This window comes from Colletes latitarsis, chromosome 1 (assembly GCF_051014445.1).
Source record: "Colletes latitarsis isolate SP2378_abdomen chromosome 1, iyColLati1, whole genome shotgun sequence".
Taxonomy (NCBI): Eukaryota; Metazoa; Arthropoda; class Insecta; order Hymenoptera; family Colletidae; genus Colletes; species Colletes latitarsis.
In genome coordinates this window covers 52,519,780-52,542,221 of record NC_135134.1, presented here as the reverse complement: position 1 = coordinate 52,542,221, position 22,442 = coordinate 52,519,780, and the positions used below count along the sequence as shown (strand labels likewise).

The 22,442-nt window shown below is 44.8% G+C and overlaps 1 protein-coding gene across 3 annotated transcripts; it reads left to right on the top strand.

The window, feature by feature from the left end:
- Nucleotides 1-634: 634 nt before the first annotated feature.
- LOC143342359 (alpha-crystallin B chain) lies at nucleotides 635-22,111 on the top strand. 3 transcript variants are annotated; one of them, XM_076766148.1, is made up of 4 exons: nucleotides 635-993; nucleotides 9,723-9,839; nucleotides 10,890-11,076; nucleotides 20,456-22,111. In XM_076766148.1, the coding sequence occupies exons 1-4, from the start codon at nucleotides 806-808 to the stop codon at nucleotides 20,648-20,650; spliced, it is 687 nt and encodes a 228-aa protein (XP_076622263.1). In that variant the 5' UTR covers nucleotides 635-805; the 3' UTR covers nucleotides 20,651-22,111. The 3 variants fall into 3 exon arrangements, with proteins under 3 accessions (XP_076622263.1, XP_076622272.1, XP_076622279.1); XM_076766164.1 differs by lacking the exon at nucleotides 635-993 and adding an exon at nucleotides 4,831-4,988; XM_076766157.1 differs by lacking the exon at nucleotides 9,723-9,839 and having other exon boundaries at nucleotides 638-993.
- The last annotated feature ends 331 nt before the right edge of the window (nucleotides 22,112-22,442 follow it).

Here is a 22,442-nt window from a genome sequence, read left to right as displayed (position 1 = left end):
CTTGATCATGGATAATCTGATTTTCACGATATCAATTGAGCGATTAGATTATACGGTACATTAAGGGTTTTCTGAAGTCAACAACGTGCATAAAGTGACGTCGAGACGTTAATTACCGTGGCGACCCAGTTACGGAGAGTCATCTTCGTTAAGTTTTATCAATTTCAGTTGCTACCCTTAATAACTTAATAACAGAGTCAATCAATTATAGTCAATTAGGTACCATAATGAGATGCTTTATTTATTTATTAATGGGGCAATCCTGTAATGCATGTATTATTAATAATGTAGGTAACTAAGTAAAATAATATTTCGGCTGACATTAATTTGAGAGCGCTCGGATCTGTCATCGTTTAATTATTTCGTTTCCATTAATTTTATCGACGATTGATGGGGAAAAAATAAACCGAAATACATCGTTCATCGTGTATTCGATTCATGGTATTTTCGGCATTTATTTATCAGAGTATTCGCGTTAAAGAAATTTTGTCCAGATCCGATCGAATTTCGTAAAACATCGGAGCCGGTTTGGACCGCGTGCACGGACACGAGTCCAGCCGAAGGTGACCGAGCACCACCGAACTTCCACGAAGGGTTCGACGATTGCGTCGCGACTATTTAAGGAGCAGCCGGTGAGCCGCGCTCATTCTTAGGCAAGACAGCGCGCAGTACGGTTGTACGTGTCGAGAAAGTATTCCGCTATCACAAGCGATCGTTCACGAAGTAAGCAGTGCTATTGCTTAAAAAGAGTATACCTCTTTAGTGGCTTGGTGAAAGAGACACGAGTGTGGTCGAAGAGAGAATCATGGCTGACAGTGGTATCAAACGTAATATTCCCATCAAGCTTGGTGACTTCAGCGTGATCGACACTGAGTTTTCCAACATACGGGAACGCTTCGACGCCGAGATGAGAAAGATGGAGGACGAGATGTCACGGTTCCGTAGCGAGTTGATGAACCGCGAAAGCAACAACTTCTTTAAGAGCACCACCAGGTACGATAACTACCGGCGTTGGTGCCCAGACGCACCTAACCTTTTAACGCGCGCACACCCGGCACGATTACTCTTACGATATTGCGTTTGCGATGTATTTCTGAGATAGGATTATTCTATTCTTCGATACTGTGCTAAAGTAACTGATCGATGTTAATATTTCAACATTGCAACGACAATGACTACGGTATCGAAAGTTAAATATTTGAAATTCGAGAAACTAGAGAAATATTAGGACGATAGGTTAGGAAATTGTTAGAATGTTCGGGAGATATTTTATACGAAAGTACATGTCGATCGTCTTATTATAATACGTACTAGTCTTTTTTGTTATTTATTGTTTTTATTTTATCGAGGTTCTGGACATGTTTGTTGATATAGTATTTCGATTTTAACCAGACACGTATCGTGTTAACGGTATATACCTAGGATACGAAAATTCATCGCAGATGCTGGCAAAAGATAATCGATATGTAACACCGCTATGATTAAGTTAATATTTTAACGCTGCAGAACTGAGAAACGCCTGTTTTTAATTCACGACCACTTTTGTTCTTAATTTTTATCTTACGTTTATCTGTGTTGTTGTTGAAGTTCAATATTTATCGACACGATCGACGAACACGTATGGAAATATATCGATCGATGCTGTGCTTCGACGAAAGGAATGTTATTTACATTGATGCGTCGCAATTTTAAAGATTAATATTTAAAAAGTGCTGTGGATTACGGTGATCGATTCGGGCAACTGATTATATACCGTACCGACCGATAGAACGAATCAATTTTATCGCCGATCGACTCGACCATAACTCACGACGATAATTTCGTATGTAATCTCGAGTATCGCTACACGAATGTTTCAACCTGTAAGTTATAGACTTCGATTACTTACGTAAACGTATCGTTGTTTCTTTCTTTTAATTACGTCATCGCAGGTCATCTTGAGAGTGAAGCTAATACGGAAAGGAAATTATCGATCGCTCGGAATTAATTGAACAATCGCCGACACGTGTGTTTCGCAACACAAAAGGTATAACAATGTTTCGCGAGTCGTAGTTTGAGACGCACAACTTTTTTTCTTTTTTTTCTCGAATCGATGCTTGCGGCGGTTACACAACGACTGTTGATTTTTAGCGCGAATTAGCATAACAGTGTGTCGGTTGCTTCAACGACCGGTGTAAACACAACCTATCCGGAGTAGGCGATGGAACAGAGTTCGTTCGAATATTTAAACCGAGCCGAGCGATCGAATATGTAGAGTGCTCAAACTTGAAACTCGAGTACTTGACTATACTCGGCCCGAATTTCGAGCATTTAACCTAAATCGCGAGTATCAGACGAACAGAATTGTTCAAGAAATAGGTTATATTTTTGATGTGAGAAGGAAACAGATTTTATATAAAATTCCTCATTTTACAGTTATAGTTTTGTACAGTGTTAGGACAAGTGGAATTCCGAGTGCAAAGGGTTAACAGATTAGCTGCCTTGGCTCCCACTCGGGTATCGCACACTTAACCCTATTTCTTTCGTGTTGTCGTTGGTCACGTTATTCGAGGTTATGGTACGCCTTTAAACGTTGCCATTTCGCGATAAATTCGCTAATTTGAATTTTCTTGTAAGAAATACGTAGCTCGTTATTTTTAAAACACATTCGGATTAAGTACGTCGATGAATTTCATAAAAATTTCGGGGAAAGAGCGTGCCAGTTCGTGGGTTAAAGAAATTATATTGGTTTCGAAGGCTGGGAATATGTTTATGGGTTAGAAACGAAAAGAGAAGGAATGCGGCACTGACAGCGCGCGAAATGTATTCGCGCGAACGTATTTATTATTGTAAGATAATGAAATCGCTCGTTGGTCGAGGTAGGTGTAAATTAAGGTCACGTCTCTGTTCGTTTTTTTTTTTTTTTTTTACGCGTGCATACACATGTATATTCGTTTCACGTATTTCAGTAACGTGCTCGCTATTTATAGAGGTTTCGTCAGTGCGTTCGGTGCGAACAGCACGAGCCCCCTCGAAGCTCTCCTGTTAGCATTTCTTGCTAGGGGGCACGGAGGGGGTAAACGAAAAACAAACCTTCGGTCGACCCGAAAATTTGCACCTGCTCTTCTCGATCCGTTCTCTGGCATTCGTGGATGCGCACCATGGAGGACCTTGAACGTTCGCTCGAATAAACATGGACACCTCTAATTGTCTTTCACGCGCGACCTTACGATCGAATTCGGTTTTTATTTCAAAGTTAAAATCGTTGAAATACAATATGCACGTTGGTTTTATTTTTAATACGAGCGAATCGAACAATTTTCGTCCATCAGATCGAACGAATGCGCGCCATGTGCCACGGTTTTTGCAAGCCAACATCGCGAAACCCAACAGTCGTGTTATTTTAACAGAAGGCCTGCTCGAACTTGGATATCGTTCCTCGCAAACCACTAATTATAGACTGTTCGTTCTAGATTTATTGCACGGCCATTCGAAAATTGGTATTTTCTGTAATCGATTACCTCGACAGAACGTCCCTCAGGGGAACCTTTTTCCGAAGCTTATTTTCCGGTAACAAATTTTTTGGTGGAACAGTCACGTTTGAAATATCGGAGCAAAGAGACCGTGTTTGCGTTTCCGGGGAGGAAAAACAGTAAGAGCAGACCTTTTCTCCCCCCGGGCATAAATTTTTGTGGATCTTCTTTATCTAACCCGAGGGATACGTTCACCCCTCTGTTCAATAAATTTTATCGTCCGTAATAAGCGTTGTACGTGGCAGCCTCGACCAAGTTCTACGAATTCTCGGGTTCCTCTTGGCAAATGCAAATTCAGGACGCGCAAAATTTACGGGAAATTTCGTAATTTCTGGGACCGCCTCTTTTCTCCGATCGAATATTCGCTAGCGTATTAATAATATGATTGATTGTCGTCTTTTTACACTGCAGCTGAATTTCTACGTCATTTACGACTTCCTTTCTCTCGTTACTAGTGTGTATCTGTGTGTAATGAAGATTTATTATTATTGTACTGAAAATACACAAAGATACGAAACGGGAGAAGCTTTACCCTAGCCTGATAGTAACAATAAACATTGCAATTGCAAGGTGTTAAAAATTGTTGCCTCGTAGTGATAAATTGCACGCCACGCAATTACAAGGTGCATCAAACGAGTCAGTCATCGGATCGTGAAACAATTTTTCGTCCCGCGAGTGACGATCGTTATGTAAATGTTCGACGCCTATCGTCAGTCAGACCGATGCATTGCGTAATGGGTCGTCATTTAATGCAACTTGTTGCGCCGACAAAGGACCACGTTTCTTCCTCTAATCTTTGTCGAACGCATCGCGTCATCGAGCAGCTTTGTACATCCGTGAATGAATTCGAGAAATTACTAGTACTCTTTGGTAGAAGATGTTTCTCGATGCACGGTATAATTAATTTCAAGAAACGAATGCGAACGAGACTGAAAAATAATTTCTGCTCGACTGGACCGCGATATTAAATCTATCGAGAAACATCGAACGTAATTGACTCGAAAAATATTGAGTTTGAAGGTATATTTTCGTACGAGAGATTCACCAGTTAAATCGGTGATCCGAAAGTCTGGAATTTTCCGTGTTAGTTTAACTTGGTACTTCATGTTCAGGGGCACCCGTGTCGGAAGAATCGTTGAAACAACGGGTGCTCCGATAGTAGAAACACGCTGGACGTATAAACGCCTATTGCGTAAACGTATCCTTGACAGTGACACGTTGCACGCGTCCGACAATCCCCACTCGGGATCGTGCACTAAATTGCAATTGAACCGTGCGGAAAAGGTGAGGAGCTTGCGTTGATCCTGCCTAGTTTTGCGCAGTAATTTTTCCGTCTCGTTCAAAGCAACACGGAAAACGTTCACGGTCTCCTCCGACGTATCATCGAATCGTTTCCTCGTTCTTCGACCGATCGACAATGATCATCGACGAGAATCTCTATCCACCGGATCACAAAACGGTGATCAAGTTTCGTAGGTAGGTGACGATTCGTAAACTCTTTGAATGTCCAGCGGATGATCGCTTATCGCTCCTGGCTTCCATCCAGGCCTCCTATAAACGCACGCGGAGGAATGGCGCGTAAACGTGCACGGTTTCGGACAAGGATCGATCAATTTTTGAAACGTTTCGATGATTCCATTCGATACAGTGTCATGCTTTGCTCTTGCGCAGTGTATTCGTGTCTTCCGTGTAGTCGCAAGTCTCGTTCGATAAACTTCGAGTGAAATTCGAGCTCTCGACCTCGCGTCTCGAATCTCGGTTCGAAAAATGGCGCGGTGCTCGATCGCGTTTCGAAGCTCGGCTTTATCGAGCGGCGTGAACGCGTTTGGAAAGCAGGGCAGGTGCTCGGGGTCGATCATGAATCGTCGGTAAACCCGTGGGAGGCGAATATGGACCATTACGAGGTCCGAGGACTCTCTGGGCGGTGACGCAATCCTCGTTCAGGGACGGCTCGCCGCAAATAGACAAGTATCGTTCGAAATAAATGCTCTCCCGCGAGCTTCTTTCGAAAATGTTTTCTAACGAACGTACGAGCGATGAGTCAGAGCTCGCCGCCGGTCGCTTCGAAGTTACTTTTCGTTTTTTTCGTTCGGTTCCGTGGCTCTCGCGACGCGCCGAAACATCGCGCGTAATTTTTCCGCGAAGGTGTCGCGATCGCGTATTTATAGCGGTGACCCTTGAAATTAATCGAACGCAATGGGTTTCATGGAAACGGACGATGTTCGATCGCGATCCTCGGAGGCGATAGGAAGACGCTCGTTTCGCGCGACTGGTTGCAGGAAATTAATCTACCGAGTCGCGTGTAACACGTTACGCTCTGTACGAGCATGCCGAATTGATGCTCGAAACTTTATAGGCGAGCAGTCCCGCAGCCGAGATTTACGTCCACTTACGATTAAGCCTGTCTGGCGTGTTTCGAGGCGATTAGCGCACCGTTTCACACTCGGTGTGCATCGAAGCACCGTGCACTTTCCTACCAGAGATTAATAGACCAGGGTACCATTTCGAGCAGCCCACCTCGATGTCTAATGCTGTTTTAATTAACTGAATCACTGCGAAAGTTTGCATCCAGGCTGTGTCTTCGCGCTCTTGGAAAATGGGAAAAGAATATTAGACTCTTGGAACGTTCGTAGATATAACTAGCTCGTCTAGACTCGGAGTAAGCTGTTGCTTCAGCGCTTGACCCGCTGCTTGTAATTGAATTAGGCGATTGACTGCCGTTAACCGTTCGCGGCTCCTAACGAGAAAATACGATTACTAGCAATTATGGGCTGAAAGATGAGAACCAAAGATTTTTTATTATATTCTTTCGATTCGAACTGTTCGAGCTATACGCCGTGTCTTGTTAGAAAGAAAATTCGTTCGCGTGCACCTCGGATGAAGCTCGTTTTAGGTTTCATAGAAACTTAATGTATCATTTCCGGGATCAATTTGACGACAAATGGACAGTTTCGAATGATGATCGGCGAACGGTGGATGTTTGATGGAAAAATTGCCATTACGTGGCTCGACTGCCGAGGATATCGGCTTTCCGAGCATTAGTCGAAAGTTTACCGACAAATTTGCATACTGCTCGTTCGCTGCGTGGCTAATCGAGGGGCAGGTCTACCAGTCACTCGATTGCCGGGCGTTATATCGCGCCAGTCATTGATTTCTTTCCGAGCCGGCTTTCTGGGCCAAGTACGCGTCGATTTACATTCCATACCGCGAAACTTATACACTGTTCCTTGAAACCTTGCCAGAGATAAATTGGATGTCCTTCGTCCTATCTTTGTTCTCGCGGCGAGACTACGAACCCTGTTACACGATACGCAACTCGAAAACGGAGCCCTGTTCAATGAAAGTTTCGCTGGGTGCACGATGTTTGCTTAATCTCGATTAAAAATCGATTTCCCCGTCCTCCCTTCGCAAACTGCTCGAATGCAAACGCGTAGGCGGGTATCTTGGTCTTGGTACAACCGTAGAAAGCGTAGAAGCGTAGCAATGGCGGGCCATTGTAGCGAGGTTGGCGTTCAGGATCGGTCTGAAATAAAATTTGAATGGAACCACGGAACTGAAAGTCTCCGAAGTAGGTTATATCCTCTTAATCGACGAGATTTCCATCTCGACTAGCGCTCGACGCGTAAAACCTTTTGTAACCCGGTCACAGGGAGGAACACAGCCCGATAGAAACGCGCGTCTAGAGCCCGGTGACGTATCGCCGTGGCCTTTCCAGCACGACGATTCACGGAGGAGAGATCCTGCTCGGCATGGTTGACCTCTTCTGGCTTCGAGACGCGAATAGGACCTTTCTCCTGCCGAGGATAATTGTTGTCTGCCGCGTTTCTATGCCTCTCTCCCACGACGCTTCCTGCGCGTTTCACTCTGAAAGACATTTTGACAGACGTCTCGCGATCTCCTCCGATATGGCTCGGCTTTTGTTCCGTGTGAAAGGCGCCTCCTAAAGAGAAGAGAGCCTCTTTTAATTTTTCCTCTCTTTGGTTCCTCTTTTCGCTGACCAACCGCCTGGCTTCTCGTTCGCCCCCCTCTTCTGTTACGTTAAACGGATGTTTGCGAACGCACCCCCATTTTCAACCCTTTGCTACAGGATTCTTCTCGTTTCAGTTTCGAGCTCTAGGTTTATCAATTTTAAGGAAGTTCTATCTTGGTGGACAGGTTACTTCGTCGATTCTGGAACTCGTTGCGTGTAATAGAAATAATAATAGTCTGTTGCATCTAGGTCCGCTTAGATATTTATTAACGCGTCTGCTGCCAGCGTACATTCACCTAGAGTCTTCTTTAGAATACTTTGCTTCTCGTCAATAATAAACCAAAGCGATCGAAACGTGAAATATAAACAGGAACGGGAACAGTTTATCGTCTATATGCTTGGGAATATTAAATTAGACGATCGAAGAATGCGGTACCAGCCTCGCATCCTGTCCCGGATCCGCCATCGTTGCCTCCTTTTTTGTCGTCACGGAGAGCTAATTTCTTCCTCAACGAAACTAATAACCGTGCATTCTATTTAGAGCATTCAACACACATAGGATTATTGTTCTCTTTTTCGATCGTCTCGTCGTTCTTACTGTTCGTCGACTCGCAACCCATCGTATCTCATTTTCCTTTTACGACTCGAAACGAGTTGCATCGCGTGATAGCGTTCGGCGAAATATTTTTCCTGGATATTAATATCTTTCTTCGCGTACTTCTCTTTCGATCACTGGCGTATTTCATTTCCTTTTTGGTATTCCTCTAAAAAAACGCTCTAGTTTATTACTCGTTTCGTTAATAAATATATTCTAGTGCTTGCTTTCACTTGGTATTCGAGTCATCGATTTAACGATAAATAATTATCAGTGTTAGGATTGATTTTGACGACAGAAAATTACCAAGTTTCGTAAAACAGACGACACGCGTGGCTTATACGCAAGGATATAACGAGTCCGGAGGGATAATTCTCGAGCCTGATGCGGCGTCGCAGCCGGGTGCGCTCTATTTTAGAATCCTCCGGGTCTGTGACCTCCTCGAAGAAGAGCCGTGACTTCCGGTTATCGGTTTTATGAAACTTGCACTGTGCTGACATTTAGTCGCTATAAATAACGAGGACGGTGTCGGGCCGCATTGGTGATAAATTGGTACGCGACGAGACGAGGATCGCTACGATATCGATTAAACCGGAGTAATTAGCACAGCATCGATCGATAACGAACCACTCCGAGATTGGACGAAGCAATCAGAAATGGATTCCCCTATCTCGGATGTAAATGTTTCGTGTTGTTTTACTATACGTCGCGCTTTAATTAATAAACGGTGTTTTTATGTCCGCTCTCTGCATTAGCAAGCTCTGTAAATTGAAATACGATTCGCTAATAAGACGAACGCGTTAATTTGGTTTTCTCAACGGCAGCGTACAGTTTTTTAACCGGATTTTGTTTGCGTTTCCAAGAACGACTTTCGATTGTTGGCTTACCAGAGTAATTCTTGCTGCTGATTGGCATGATACGGACACTTGGTTTTAGCCTACTTAATTACCGAATTACCGAGCGACGTAACGCTACGCAATTAATTTTCTAGCTTTCCATCGCGAGTACCCAGACTTTGAGCTCGGCGAAACTCGCTGTTAAATTCGTAGTAGAAAAAGTTTGTAGTCTTACGTCGCCCCGTGATTCAACGAGCAAATAAAAGCACAGATGTTCTAAATAAGAGTGCCATATGTATTCTGACAGATACTTCAAACAATTTTCCGAGTAACTGGCGGGGATGTAACTTCCGGTGCTACTTTTATGCCTCTCTTACATGTACATACGGAGAAAGCTCTTTAACTTTATCCTGGGAATGGACCTTCTTTGGAACACCTCTTGTATGCTAAGTTCCTTGGCGACAAACTCGTACAGGATGCTGAAATTAAAGTTTCTATAACAGTTTTCGAGCCCCTGTTTCGAGACGTCCCGTACACACGTTCGTTGGTATTTTTTTCGACAAATTCGACTTCTTGTTTCCAGAGGCAAACAGTCGTTTGGCCGGTCGGTTTGTCGCCAAGAAACGTTAGAAATTTTCCGAAAGAGTGTTAGCGACTTAACACGGCCGCTGACGGAAGCGGAAGCGGCACGAAAGAAACTAACCACCGAAGTTAACAAAAATAATAATGACCCCTGTTCCCCCCTGCTCGACTTCTGTCCCGCCTTCTGATTGGCTCTCTGCATTGGCACGTTGGTGACTAACTTGAAGTCGGCATCAATCGAGCAGCACCGAACACAGTACGTCGACGACCTCGAAGACCGCAGGTTGGGACAAGGTTAACTCTGCAGCACCGCCAAAGCGGTCCGCATTCGACAGCTTCAAAAGGTGATGCCACTGTAAAAAAAAAAAACCACAGAAACCCTCTCAGTGTCCGGACAACTCTGTTCGGGAGACCTTCGTTTAGCTAGAACCTCGATAGAGACGCCCATTTTGTTTTCTAGCGGTGGTCGGGCACTCCAAACTCCGAAACTATGCAACGTCTGGGTTCTCCAAGTTTATAACTTTACTCAAACGTATAAATCGAGCTAGTCAAATTTCCAAGACAAAAATTCAAGTCATCCAGCTTTCGAGATTCCAGCCAACAAAGATCGAATGAAACTCGGAATCTCGAGTTCCCGCCCACCTCTATCGTATCTCTCACACTTTGCATACATATTTCGTAAAACAGCGCGCGTTAACGTCGCCGGAGATCGACGGGAATTTTTGTCACTTGAAACGAACGAAGCGAATCGTCGAGGATCCGGCGACGAGTAACGCGCGCGAAACGTTCATGCCAATACGGTAACTCTCGTCACTTCCTACCTATTTCTCTCTCACCCGCTAACCGCAAGACACGACACGAATAAGCGCTCCGTAAAAGGTAATGGGAATATATTAGTATGTATGTTGTTTCACGATGTTCGCCGACAGCAATTAACCCCCTAGCTAGCGACGCTTGGTTTGCAGTATCGTTTTTGCGAGCGAACGTCGGAGCGAAAAACCACAAACACGGCACGCTAGCATTTAAGCTAACAAATGCACAAGCACCGGTAGAGTTTACCCGTTAAGTAGATGCGCACGACTTTAGTCCCTCCATCCGTGACCAGTTTCTGTCTATGTTGCGTTCCTTGTTCGTTGCATCATCACCCGGTAGGTGAGGCCTCTCTCGAACCGTGCACCCAGGTCACCCCGTAGGCGAAACGAGTCTTTGTCGAGACGCTTCTTTTCTCATTTGTATTGTTTCCCGATCACACGCAGTCATCGTCGCCAATACGCACATTTGTCTTTGTTTTTTTTTTTTCTTTTTCTCGTTCATCGTTCGAACGCATTCGTCCACGCAAAGTGTGCCCTAAGATCGAGGAGCCGGTCGATAATCGTTGATCGTTGTCCTTTCAGCACCACCACGCAGAGCACCCAGAACAGCAGTTCTCTGAGCCCGCAGCACGATTCCGCCTGGCTGGATGGCCTCAACAGCCCCCTCATTCAAGATGAAGGCGACAACAAGATGCTGAAGCTTCGATTCGACGTCTCCCAGTACACACCGGAAGAGATCGTCGTCAAAACTGTGGACAACAAGCTGCTGGTGAGTACATTTTACTAGAAGGGAAACTAGTCGATCCTAGCAGGCCTGAAGATCCAGCTCTTCAGTATGACGAATTAAATGGTATAAAAATTGAATAAGAAAAGGTTCCAAATAGTTCCATAGAAATGTCTCGTAGCCTAAATTAAACCGAGTTTTCGACGCCCCGAAGACTCGAACAGACTGTGAATTTATTGGAAGAATTCGCGGCACCGTGTTATTTCCGTGCGTGAGAATTCGTTGCCAAGAAAGATAGTCCCCGCGTTAAACCAGAGCTTTCCATCGAACGCGTTCAATCTAGGCCCATGACTAAGTGCCTTAGAAATAGGCTAAATTCTGTTCGAATAATAGACGATCAAAGAGACCGGCGTTTATATTGCACACGGTAGATGCAACACGATTTCGTTCGAATAGAAATCTACTTTTGCTCGTTAGAGAAACTCCTTCGTGTATAATATAGCATTTTACAAGCAAACTTGAACGACGAATCTGGAAACAGCTAGGCTCAAAATAGCTGCATTCTCTGTGTGAGGGAAGCGATCTGTAGGCTGTATCGGTAAAAAAGATCGTAGAGGAAAAATCCTAATAGCCATTGCACGTTGAGGTCAACCAGGTCTCGCCAAGACCCGTTCGTTTTATGACTCGGATAACTAAGGCTAGTTATTCCGGGTCTAATAACCTTTTCTGGTAGCGGTGGATAGAGAGAGATCTTGATCTTCGGATCAGGAGGTCGTAGGGCTAAGGTCTAGAATTTTTAAGGACGCGAATGCTCCACCGCGCGTCGTTTAATCGGGACGAGGAGACAATTGGCGACTTTCTTCTTCGCCCGTGACAAAACGTGAAATTATCGAGCCTGACTCATCGGGCGTATATTTCGCTGTCGAGAATATTCGTTGCACAACTTGGCAGCACGCGAATCTGGTCCACCTTTTTACGCAATCGGCGCCGCGGTTCGCGTTAACGTCCCATCGTCAGTTTCGGCTTTTCGGACGTTTCTTTGCACAATCGTCGACCTTGGCCATTGTCTCGGAGAGAGTAACTTGCCCGAAAGTCCAACGCGTATCTTCGCCAAAAGTTTCGATCCTAAACGATAAAGCTTGCCTTCAAAATTTCAGTTATTTTTAAAGGAGACATCAGAGAATAAAATAGACGTTTAACGTTTCGTTCGTATATACGCGTGACAATGCTATGTCAAACGGCGTGCCCAGATATTCTGGTACCGTATCATGAAATCCGAGACAGCATGCATGGTGCGCTACATAGCAGACTTAGATGAATTAATCGTCGGAACATATGTACGTGTCAATATGCTAAATGATCCTATCGACCTCTTCAGCAACTTGGAACACGACCAGAAACAATCTCTGCTCCGTGTCTTGCATTCATAACTTATAACATTCTTTCGTGTACGCGTTCGATACACGAAAATACATTTCTACGATAGCGTTATAGCAAGGCAGACGATGGAGAAAACTCTGTGCTCCTTTTGTACGGTCCCCAGCGTTTCATTTTGCACGCTGGTCCTATCGTTGACAAGAGACATGGTTACTCTTCGGCGCTTGTTCGTTAACATCTATTTCGAGGATGCAGAGTATCCCTTGTATGTCGCGCGAGGAACGGCGAACAGGAAGCAGCGGTTCAGAACTTTCTGCCGGTTTGCCGGCACTCTGAGCACTCTACGAACGATGTGGAACATTCTAATTGCTCTTGTTACGTCACTTCCCGGCAGGAAGTCGGCTCCACCGGCCGAAGCGGTGTAACTCGGTGTAATTCTCGTTATTTAAAAGCGTCTCGCGTCTTCGTAATTAAGCGTACTGCAAGTTGCACCGTTGGGACTCCCCCTGGGTGTACCAACCTCGAGGAGATCCAAATCGTCTTCCAATCCTAACCGGGTAGGATTCGACGCACGATTTAGTTACATTTCCCACACCTGTGCTATTTAATTTCGGTTGTGCCGATAAGGGGTGGAAGTTTATCGTTGATCCACGGCCGAGAAAATTCGCGCAGGAAGTCGGTAGCAGAATTTTCTCCGAAGCGTGCGTGCGCGCGTTCATGTTACTTCTCTGGCCAGGCGTTCCCGTCGACCCGTCGACGGAAATAACCAGCGACGAAAATAAGTTCATGGCTCGTCATACCGCGACGGCTTGGAATAATGTGTCGGCCATTGTGGATCCTCCGTACGCGGCAACTAGGAATGCTCGGATTCCTTACGATTCTCGCGATACGACTTCTCTCGTTTCGCGTTTCTTTTTGGAATTCGCGCGACGCGCTTTGATCCTCCGGTACCGAGAGGCGTCAAAGATCTCCATCGAGAGGGGAACCCGACGGAAGAACGCAGATGGGATGAAAGACTCGCGGAAACAGGGAAACTAGCCGCCGAAGCTTTCAACGATCGCGTTAGAAAAATCCGTAGGACGGGGTCGTTGCACCGCGTCTGCACAGCGTAATGGAAGAAAGATCAAAGCAGCGGATCCCTGTACACCCACGGAACAGCGACTGCTTTATTCCGATTTACCCGCTAAACGAGACCTGTCTGTCTCCGATAAACCTTCGTTGCTTTTTTTTTACCGCTCGAATCGCCAAACAATGCGGTTAAGAGACTTTTATTTACTCCTTCGTACTGCCACGTCGATGCAAGCTCGTGTTTCGTATCTCCTTTCGCGGGATATAAAATCGTGATTTTACAAAATCTTAGAATATTTAGAATTCTACTATATCAACGTTTTCAACTGTTCGTTGTTCGATGGCGCGATCATCCTTAACCGGTCCCCCGCGCGAGCGGAATTTTAAAGAACGGTCGCTCGAAACAGGTTGTCCGCGTGCGCTTCGATCGTGGTCAAGGTCCTCGGAGAATTCAGGTCGGACGGTTGTTCGTAATATCGGCGGTCCTTAAAGGGTTGCTTCAAGGACGCGTTCCGAAGGATGAGCAACAGACCGGGGAACGCTATCTCCGGCTCATTGTGCGAGTTAGCCGCGGGTTCGGTGACGTCATGGTTGCTCGATAAAGTACTCGGACGGATAAATAGGAGCAGGGACCGGTTTCGTTCGGTGGTTTTATTCAAACGAGCGGCCGCTTCGAGGGCACGCGGTTGCGAAACGTTCGCACGTTTGCCCGTTTGGGGTAACCGGGTCGCCCTCGAGGAACGAACGAGTTTTAATGGCCATCGAGCGCGGTTTGATCTATGGACTTATGGCTACTTAACGGCTACAGGTGTGTTTGCCACTCGAGCACCGCCTCTTGTATTGTTATTCATCGATCGATAAAACCTCTCTCGATCGTCATTTGGTACGCTGTTAGAGTTCTCTCCATTTATCTAGCAATTTCGATACGAGATGTTTCTTCCATTTATTTACGCAGAACGAACTCTTTGACGAAAAGAGAAACGTCGGTCTTTTTTCGGTTTCTCCGTTTGGCGGCAAAATTTGGGTCGCGGATGAGGCTGTTATGAAAACACGACGCGTCGCGCGGGCTTTCCTTTTTCGGTCAAGGAGAGTACGCCATTAGGCGGTCCGGAAAGGAGTCTCGCGTTACACGCTACGCTTTAATTGACTTTCGAAAGCTCCGGACGATTCGACGAGTTTGTTTTACGACCGCGGAAAGCAGCAGAGGCGGTAACGCGACCATTTAATGACTATATTTATATAGATTATAATATAAACTCTGACAAGAAAACGTTCCTTTGGCACAATGAACGCTAGTCTAACGTTAAGACGGTTGAGAATCAGTGCCCTAGGCCAAGGACGGAAGCCTCCAGGAGATGCTGGACGCCTCTGAATTCGATGATCGGATGTCGTTAGAGCCGGTTCCACAGTTTTGCGTAATCCTCGCGGCCTGGTAAGACGATATCCAGATGGAAAGCTTAGATTCTAGTCAGAGTTGAGTTACCGGCAGCAGCGTGTCAGAGCTCGTCCATCGGTGGCTCCCTTCGGGCTGCCATTTCCCTCCGTGTGTTTCCCTCTGTCTAGGGTTACCTGTGGCGCTCCGGTTGCTCGTGCTTGCTCGCTCGCTTTGCTTTTGGTCTTTTACGGGCGAAGCACGATCGATATCCCGGGCACGCCACCCCGGAGGAGAGACCCAGCGCGTTTCCTCGGTCGCCCTGAACCAGACGGAATACGCTCCGGGTCGAAGAAATCCACCGCTGCTCTCTCTTCGTCTCCTCGAGGTATCGATTCGCACGGATGGTACTCGCAGGGGAACAAAAGATAGGCTGTTGCTGCTCTCGAGACCTCGTAACTGTCCAGAACGACTCGAATCCGCCGTGTTAACCCCTCTGCGACGCAAGGGCCTCGCATCCCCTCGGAATTTAACCCTCTTCCACTCCCAGAGTCTTTATCAATCGGAATTTTTGCGACGTGGCTTTGCGTTATAAACGAAACTTGTTACGGTGGAGTGCAAAGGGTTGACCCTCTTGGGGGCGTCGAAAATAAATGCCAATTGTAAAAAATTTTTGTTTACAATGCTTTCTATTTCTCGAAACACCCAAGGAGAACCCGAGAATTTTCTAGAAACGCGATCACGAGACAGGAACCACTTATCCAGGGGATTATTTTAATGCTCTCTTTCCGCGTGAACTCGTTAATCGCCGTCGAGACGTCGAGATCGCGCTTTCGCGCTTATTCCGTACGGCTCGTGTTCCCAAGCGGAGCGCGATACTCTCTCGGAAAAGACGTTTGCGAAACCGCATTATCGGCTACAATACGTTCCATTTACACGCATATATCCTGTCTTTCGCGGCGTTGCGCGCGAATCTCGCGCCTTTTTCTTCCTGCCTCTCGACCGTAACGCAATCTTCCTCTTCTCGAGGATGAGACGAAAAAGTCTCTCCCATCTGCAGACCGCAGCTTCTCTCCCTCTGGGGTCTTATTGTCGCGTGAAAACCGCGATTCTACGGTCGCTTTACCATTAACCTGTTCCCCGCTCGTAAAAAATCCTGATTTTTCGGTACATGTTTCACCAGTGTTTCTCAAACTTGAAACTCTTTTAGAGCTGGACATATTTTATTCGAATAGAAATATTCTCCATTCACGAGACACGGCCGATTAGCTCACAGACCTCGTCCGTACTCTTTCAAACTACTGACAATACGAATTGGCATCGATCGTTACGTTTGGATCCAGTGGCTCGCAGAAAATTATTCCACGTCCAGTGGCATGCAAAATTTTCTGGACAGTTATTCTTCTGGGGATCCTCTAAACAGAGAAGCGTGACAATGGAACGAACGTTCCCCATTAAATGCCTGGTGGCTCATTGTATTCCACTTTACCTCGTTATATTTGAATTCCATTCAAAATTCTTCTTCCAACCAACTTCCGGAAACATAAGATCCTCTCCTAATGTTGAAATATTTTTGTAAGAGATCAAGAACCTGTGCTTGTTAACACATTAACGACGGAGCATTTTTCTTAAAACTTTCCTATACGATGATTTTAATGAAATAGAATTCCTTCAACATGTGCATACTGAAAATATGATAAGTATTTTTGTAAGTAATATAGTTTATTAAAATTTTCAGTAGCTATATGTGGATAATAGAATTTTTTTTTTGCGTTGTCGGAGAAATTACTTAAAAAAACAGAAATTTATCGTAAAACGAGTCTCTGGAAATAGATTCGAACCAAGGAGGGAAGGTTGTGTGTCTCGGAGGATTCGCGAAGCGTGACGAAATAAGTTAGTCGTGAAAAAATGCAGGTGCAGGATACGGTTCGACCGCGCCCAGATGAACGCGCGAAAAGCCTAGTTCGAGGGGTGGGCGAGGCCGATCGCGCTAATTGCGTTACGCAAACGACGCTAATGAGCTGCGTTTCGGTGTCCTCGGCGCTTCGGTGTCGACGCGTCGCGGTGCTCTCGTTCTTGGACCAGTTCGACCGATCTGTCCGCGGCGTCGTCCGCTTGCCAACGAACCAAATAATCTGGCCTTAACCTTGCGAAAAATCGCGGAACGTCTTACGAATCGAGTGCCCCGCGCGTTACGCAATGCTGAAAACGTTTAAATTGCTCCTAGAACAATATCCGCGATCGCAGACTTATGCACCTCCGCGAATTAAGCTTGCAAAGTCGTAAGAGGAAGGGTTGAACTTTTGTTTCTTGGAGCCAGTATCGGTCACAGCACGCGAATTATGCCGAGCAATTATAAAACAGACGCGAGAACCGTTCGAACGAATGCCAGGCAGCCGGTTGGTACAAACTCTCGAGGAATTACAGGGATGCATGCAGTACGATTGGAAATCATCCGGAAGGGTTTGAACGCGACAGTCATTGACATATCGACGACAGCGATTATGGCCGCGTGCCCATCGAAGGCCACAAAGTCCAAGCGAATTTTATGGAATCTACTATAATTTAACCGTGAGTGGAAGTCAGCGTCAGGTTCCAATACGAGCAGCGTGATCGCGTATCCGCGGTCGCAACTTCCGTTATCGCGAGAACGAGCGTAGATGGTCGATCTGATAGTCGATACTCGAGGCTGTTCGAAGTTGTTTGACCATACGGTTTCTAAATACGTCGATGACACCAGTCGACGATCAGGCTCTCTGCATCGTCGTGACGCAACCGTCCCGGTAACGAGATTCAATTTATACGAAATCCCGTAAGAAACTACCTGCCGCGTTACTATTTGCATGCCATCGAATGGCTACTCGACGCTAGCCGGCTCCGGCTGATGCAATATCTATTTTTAATGCGTCTGGTCGCCTAAGCCTGGCTAGCCGCTGCCCGATTTTGCAAATCGACGTTCGCAAATTTCGATACCAAGCGTGCCCGAGCAAATATACACCCGCTTCAATTATTTTTTCGACTCGTACAACGATTTTAAAGCAGCTTTGGCGAGCTCCAACATGGCGGAGCTCATGTATATTCGAGCCGGAGCCCCTCGGACTCATTGATAGTATCTAAAAAGTGTTCCACGACGCAGAACGAACGCCAACGGAGTCGGGGACGGATCACGCGAACCCCTGGTGTTCCAGGAACTCGAAACAACGTCGGACGATCGCTCGACGATACGCAAATTGGCGATAATTATCGACAATTTGGCTGGAACTGGCCTGGCTTTTGACGGGAATTTAATTACCATTTTTCGAACGGTATTCTTTTGGCACGAACGACGAGGCTTCGTTCTCGTCCAATTGTTCTTTAATTGAGTTTCGTTTCTTTTGAAACTGGAACAAACTTGGAACAGCACGTTTGTAACTGCTTTTTGCAGCTTTGTTCAATTGTTGAATTAAACCAAGTTTATCTGGAATCCTCGAAGCTTCGAGCGAGAGATAAGAATAATATGAGAATTATTTGGAAAATTTATTCGGGTATCGAGTATCGAGTATCGTTGGCTCGGTCGCCAGAGGGATGATGAAACGTTGGCCGTCGACATAGTTGCAAACGTTTGGCAATATTGTCGTCGATGTATCGTAACAGGTGGCAAGCTAATTTCAACGATAGCGTTATTTCAAAACTACTCGTCTCTCGAGATTGACACGCGAGCAGAGAGTCTGTACCGAGAATTAACGAAGGTTGGATCGCTAATTGCTCGAGCAAGAGTACTCTGATCCATCCATTGATCGATCACTTTCGTCACCGCGAGTCCATTTTTTTCGGAGATAAATTATATCGGTTTACTTCCATCCGCCGACGTTAAACCTGACAAAAGTTGAAAAGTAAATTCTTTCAACGAAAATTTTTAGTGGGAATCGTCGAGTCGATCGACGGTATTTTTCCGAAATTAAACTCAGCCAAGGAAGAGTGGAAAGGGCGAATGGGAACGTCGAACAACAAACTGGAAAGAAGTGCAATTTTCGGGAATCGATTCCCTCGAATCCGTGGCGCCCTTCCGTCGTCATTTTCGTTGTATTATTATTTCACCCTCCTTCCCGGTCGTCTCCAACCCCGACTGATAGCAGTTCCACGTAACGAGACTCGTAAAACACTGTCGTGTTCCGACTTTATCGCTGGTCCCCATAACCTACTTTCCTAGAATGTTTGCGTCACTTTACGAGATACAGTCGCTATCACCCCTTCGCGGTCACCCCTATTTCCCGGGGTGCTCCATCGAAATCGTACTCTTCACAAATGCAACTTGTGTTGCTGATAATATAAACGTAGACCCCAAAGTTTGTAAACAAAATTACAACGGAATATAATTTTTCAACGATACCGATCTAACGTTAACAAGGTCGACCGACATCTTTACGCGGAGTATTAATAGTAAATGATTAATAATAGAAGTCGCATCGATTACCTTTGAAGATCTCAAGTAGCGACCGCAGCTCTCATAAACAAATTAGATAATTATCTTGGATCTCGTACGTATCTACTTATTTGATATTTTCAAGACTCGGTTAATGCGTGCAAATGCACATTGGAATTCCACCCTCGTTTTTTTTGTAGAGGATATCTATAAAAACGAGTAAAAGCTAGAATACGACTCTATCAACTTCGAGCATTCGATCCTTTTCATCGAACAGAGAATTAGGTCAACAGAGTCGTCTTCCTATTTCTAGTACGGCTACTTTATGGTCTCTTCTTCGCGCAATGACTTTCGTTTTCCGCGTTTTATATCGTTCTAGATCTGTGCCATCAATAAAACATTAAGTTCCGCGCAGACGTGGCCATTAATCGACTCGATACGGCGTACGATCTAGATACGAACTTAATATTTCGCCTTATTACCTCTAATATATTTATTAGCAACGGCGGTGACCGTATTTATATCTGCTATCGCGTATCGCGTTTTACATAATAAAGATGTGTCATTATTATAATTGATACGATATTTATTTTAGAATGAGACGTCAGCGTTACCGATTCGACGTTTTATCGTAAAGATAGGACGGTGTTTTCACTGCAATATATTTTGCAACCGTTTCGACTTATCGGTGTTCGTAAATATGTATGACTCGAAAAGTCTCGGATTCAGTTTGCAAATAAAATTATGGTTACTGTTCGAACAGAACATCGTTGCTGAAACCAATACCAGCGTTGGTTATCGTGTGGCTTGACCACGGGCTAGACTCGATCGACTTTTCAGCACTGGGTTCGCGTGATCACAGAAACGAGCCTGTCCCAGCTGATTTATTAATACGGACACTTAATCGAAGCGACGACCTAAATCCGCGGCCTTGTCTTGGCATATACGCGCACGAAAATCGGTGAATTTCCCCGGAAAATAGTTAAATCCTACATCGATTATCTTTTCAATCCACACTATACAGATTCAGAACCCCTTTGAAGCCTAAAATATAACGAGTTGGACTTTCAGTTTCTTCGTAACAATTTTATTCGATTAAACATTTATTCAAATAAGCTTCTATTCGATCGTGTGATTCAGATAGTAATTTACGTCCATCCCGTCGAGTAAATAAAACTAAAACGGTTTTGTGTTGGTTTGTCCAGGTCCACGCGAAGCACGAGGAGAAAACGGAGAGCAAATCGGTGTACAGGGAGTACAATCGTGAGTTCTTGTTGCCGAAAGGAACCAACCCAGAGACCATCAAGTCCTCGCTGAGCAAGGACGGCGTGTTGACCGTCGAGGCTCCACTTCCGGCGATCGGCCAGGGCGAGAAACTCATCCCGATCGCGCACCAGTAAAAGAAAAAAAAAGAAGCACAATTTACCTGGACGTACGCACGATACCAATCCTCGATATCTTCCCTGAAATTCCATTATTCGTGCGTCCGTCGGATCGCTCCTTCCTGTCCCTGACGTCGATTCCCGTAAGTTTACCTTTTTTTTTTCTTCTCTTTTCCTTCAACGACTCTCTTGTTCTCTTCCAAATCTTTCCACTTGTGGTATCCGATTTTTATCAACGTCCCTTCCCCGCTCAGCCACGAAAGTTCATCCTCCCCGAGTCCTCTGCCAGATGAGAACGATTTGGAGACCGTCGACGCTCGCGAAATTAACTCCAACAGACACCCTCGCGAGTAATTAACGCTAGATTCACGTATTTCCGGTCAGATTCCGTATTTAACGCGACAGAACTCGCGAATAGATATTTATGCGGAACATCAGTGTCCGTGAATGTAGCGTCCGTATCGCGAATCGAAAGGATTCGCTGGCCATTTTGTATTCGTCTCGAAAGGTGAAAGATCGCGTCGGTCGGTTTCCTTCCGGTGAAATGTTTAAGCTGGAGGGGGAGTTGATTTCGATTGGCGTCGCGCCAAAGCGTCACGAAGGATAATCAAATTTCAAACGAATCGTTTGTTCGAAGGACGGAAAACAAAAAATAAAGTATAGGAGTCCGTAGGACGTCGCGGTAAACGGTGTTCGACAACCACGCGACAAAACGCCTAATTTTGTATAAAACTTTAAACGTATAGGTGTGTGTTTGATATACGCAGTGTTTCTTTTTTTTTTTCGATCAGCTTTGTCGCTTCGACGGTTCTTCGAAGTACACGTGTTTTCATGGTTGTCGTTAATCGATCGAACCTCTACCAGCAGCGAATCAAATTGCGGAATCGGTTTGAAAGACCGCCCTGTTACGATCTACGGTCGACGGAAAATAGATAAATAATTGTGATCGTTAAGGTCTTGAACGGCGCCTGTACGTCGTGCGAGTAGTTGAGAAACAGATGTTTGATAAATTATTTTTCCTTTTGGTACGACCAGCTTTTACGACGCTTTGATACTTCCTTTTTAGAAGTAACACAAATATTTTTTCAGAAACACGCATTGCCTTTGAAAGTGTATCTTTAGATATCGTTTCGTGAGAGGCACGAAGAGAAGAAAATAAAAAAAAAAAAAAAAATAAATAAATAAATAATAACAGACACACACGAAAGTAATTAACACATCGCATACTTGTGCACAAAATTCTATCGAACGATTAAACGCGAACGTAAAGCGATCTTTAAACAATAACTTATGTATGTGTTAGTTTTTAGGTGTACTACATTAAAAGACTATAACACGAGAATGCTTAGAGTATGTAAGCATTGTAACGATTATTATTATTATTTATGAATATTTTACTATTGTCGAAGATATACGTATAATGTTTAAAAGGTAATGCGAACAATGTGGAAGTTTAAATAAAAATAAACTTTAAAAGCATTTCATCCGTTTCTGTGCTTTCCCGCCTCGTGTGTTGTGCCATCCAAACATTATACTATAAGTACCATGTAAATTGCAGGTCTTAAAGATCGATTTTCGTTAAATAAAGTTGTGTGGATTTTTTGCAATTTTATTGTGGGAACATCGTGCAAGATACAGAGTGATAATTATTATACTATTATACATATACTATTTTCCAAAATATAATTTCATTCGAGGTCGTTTTCTACTTTGTAACTTTGTTAATATTTCGAATGTACATATTTACGAAAAATTCAGAGGTAAAATGTCTATATTTTTACTCGACAGAATGGAATATTTCGTTAAATTC

Coding starts and splice junctions, on each gene's coding strand:
- LOC143342359 (XM_076766148.1), top strand. CDS start 806: ATGGCTGACAGTGGTATCAAACGTAATATTCCCATCAAGCTTGGTGAC. Junction 9,840..10,889: donor GCATTCGACAGCTTCAAAAG/GTGATGCCACTG, acceptor TTGTCCTTTCAG/CACCACCACGCAGAGCACCC. Junction 11,077..20,455: donor CTGTGGACAACAAGCTGCTG/GTGAGTACATTT, acceptor TGGTTTGTCCAG/GTCCACGCGAAGCACGAGGA.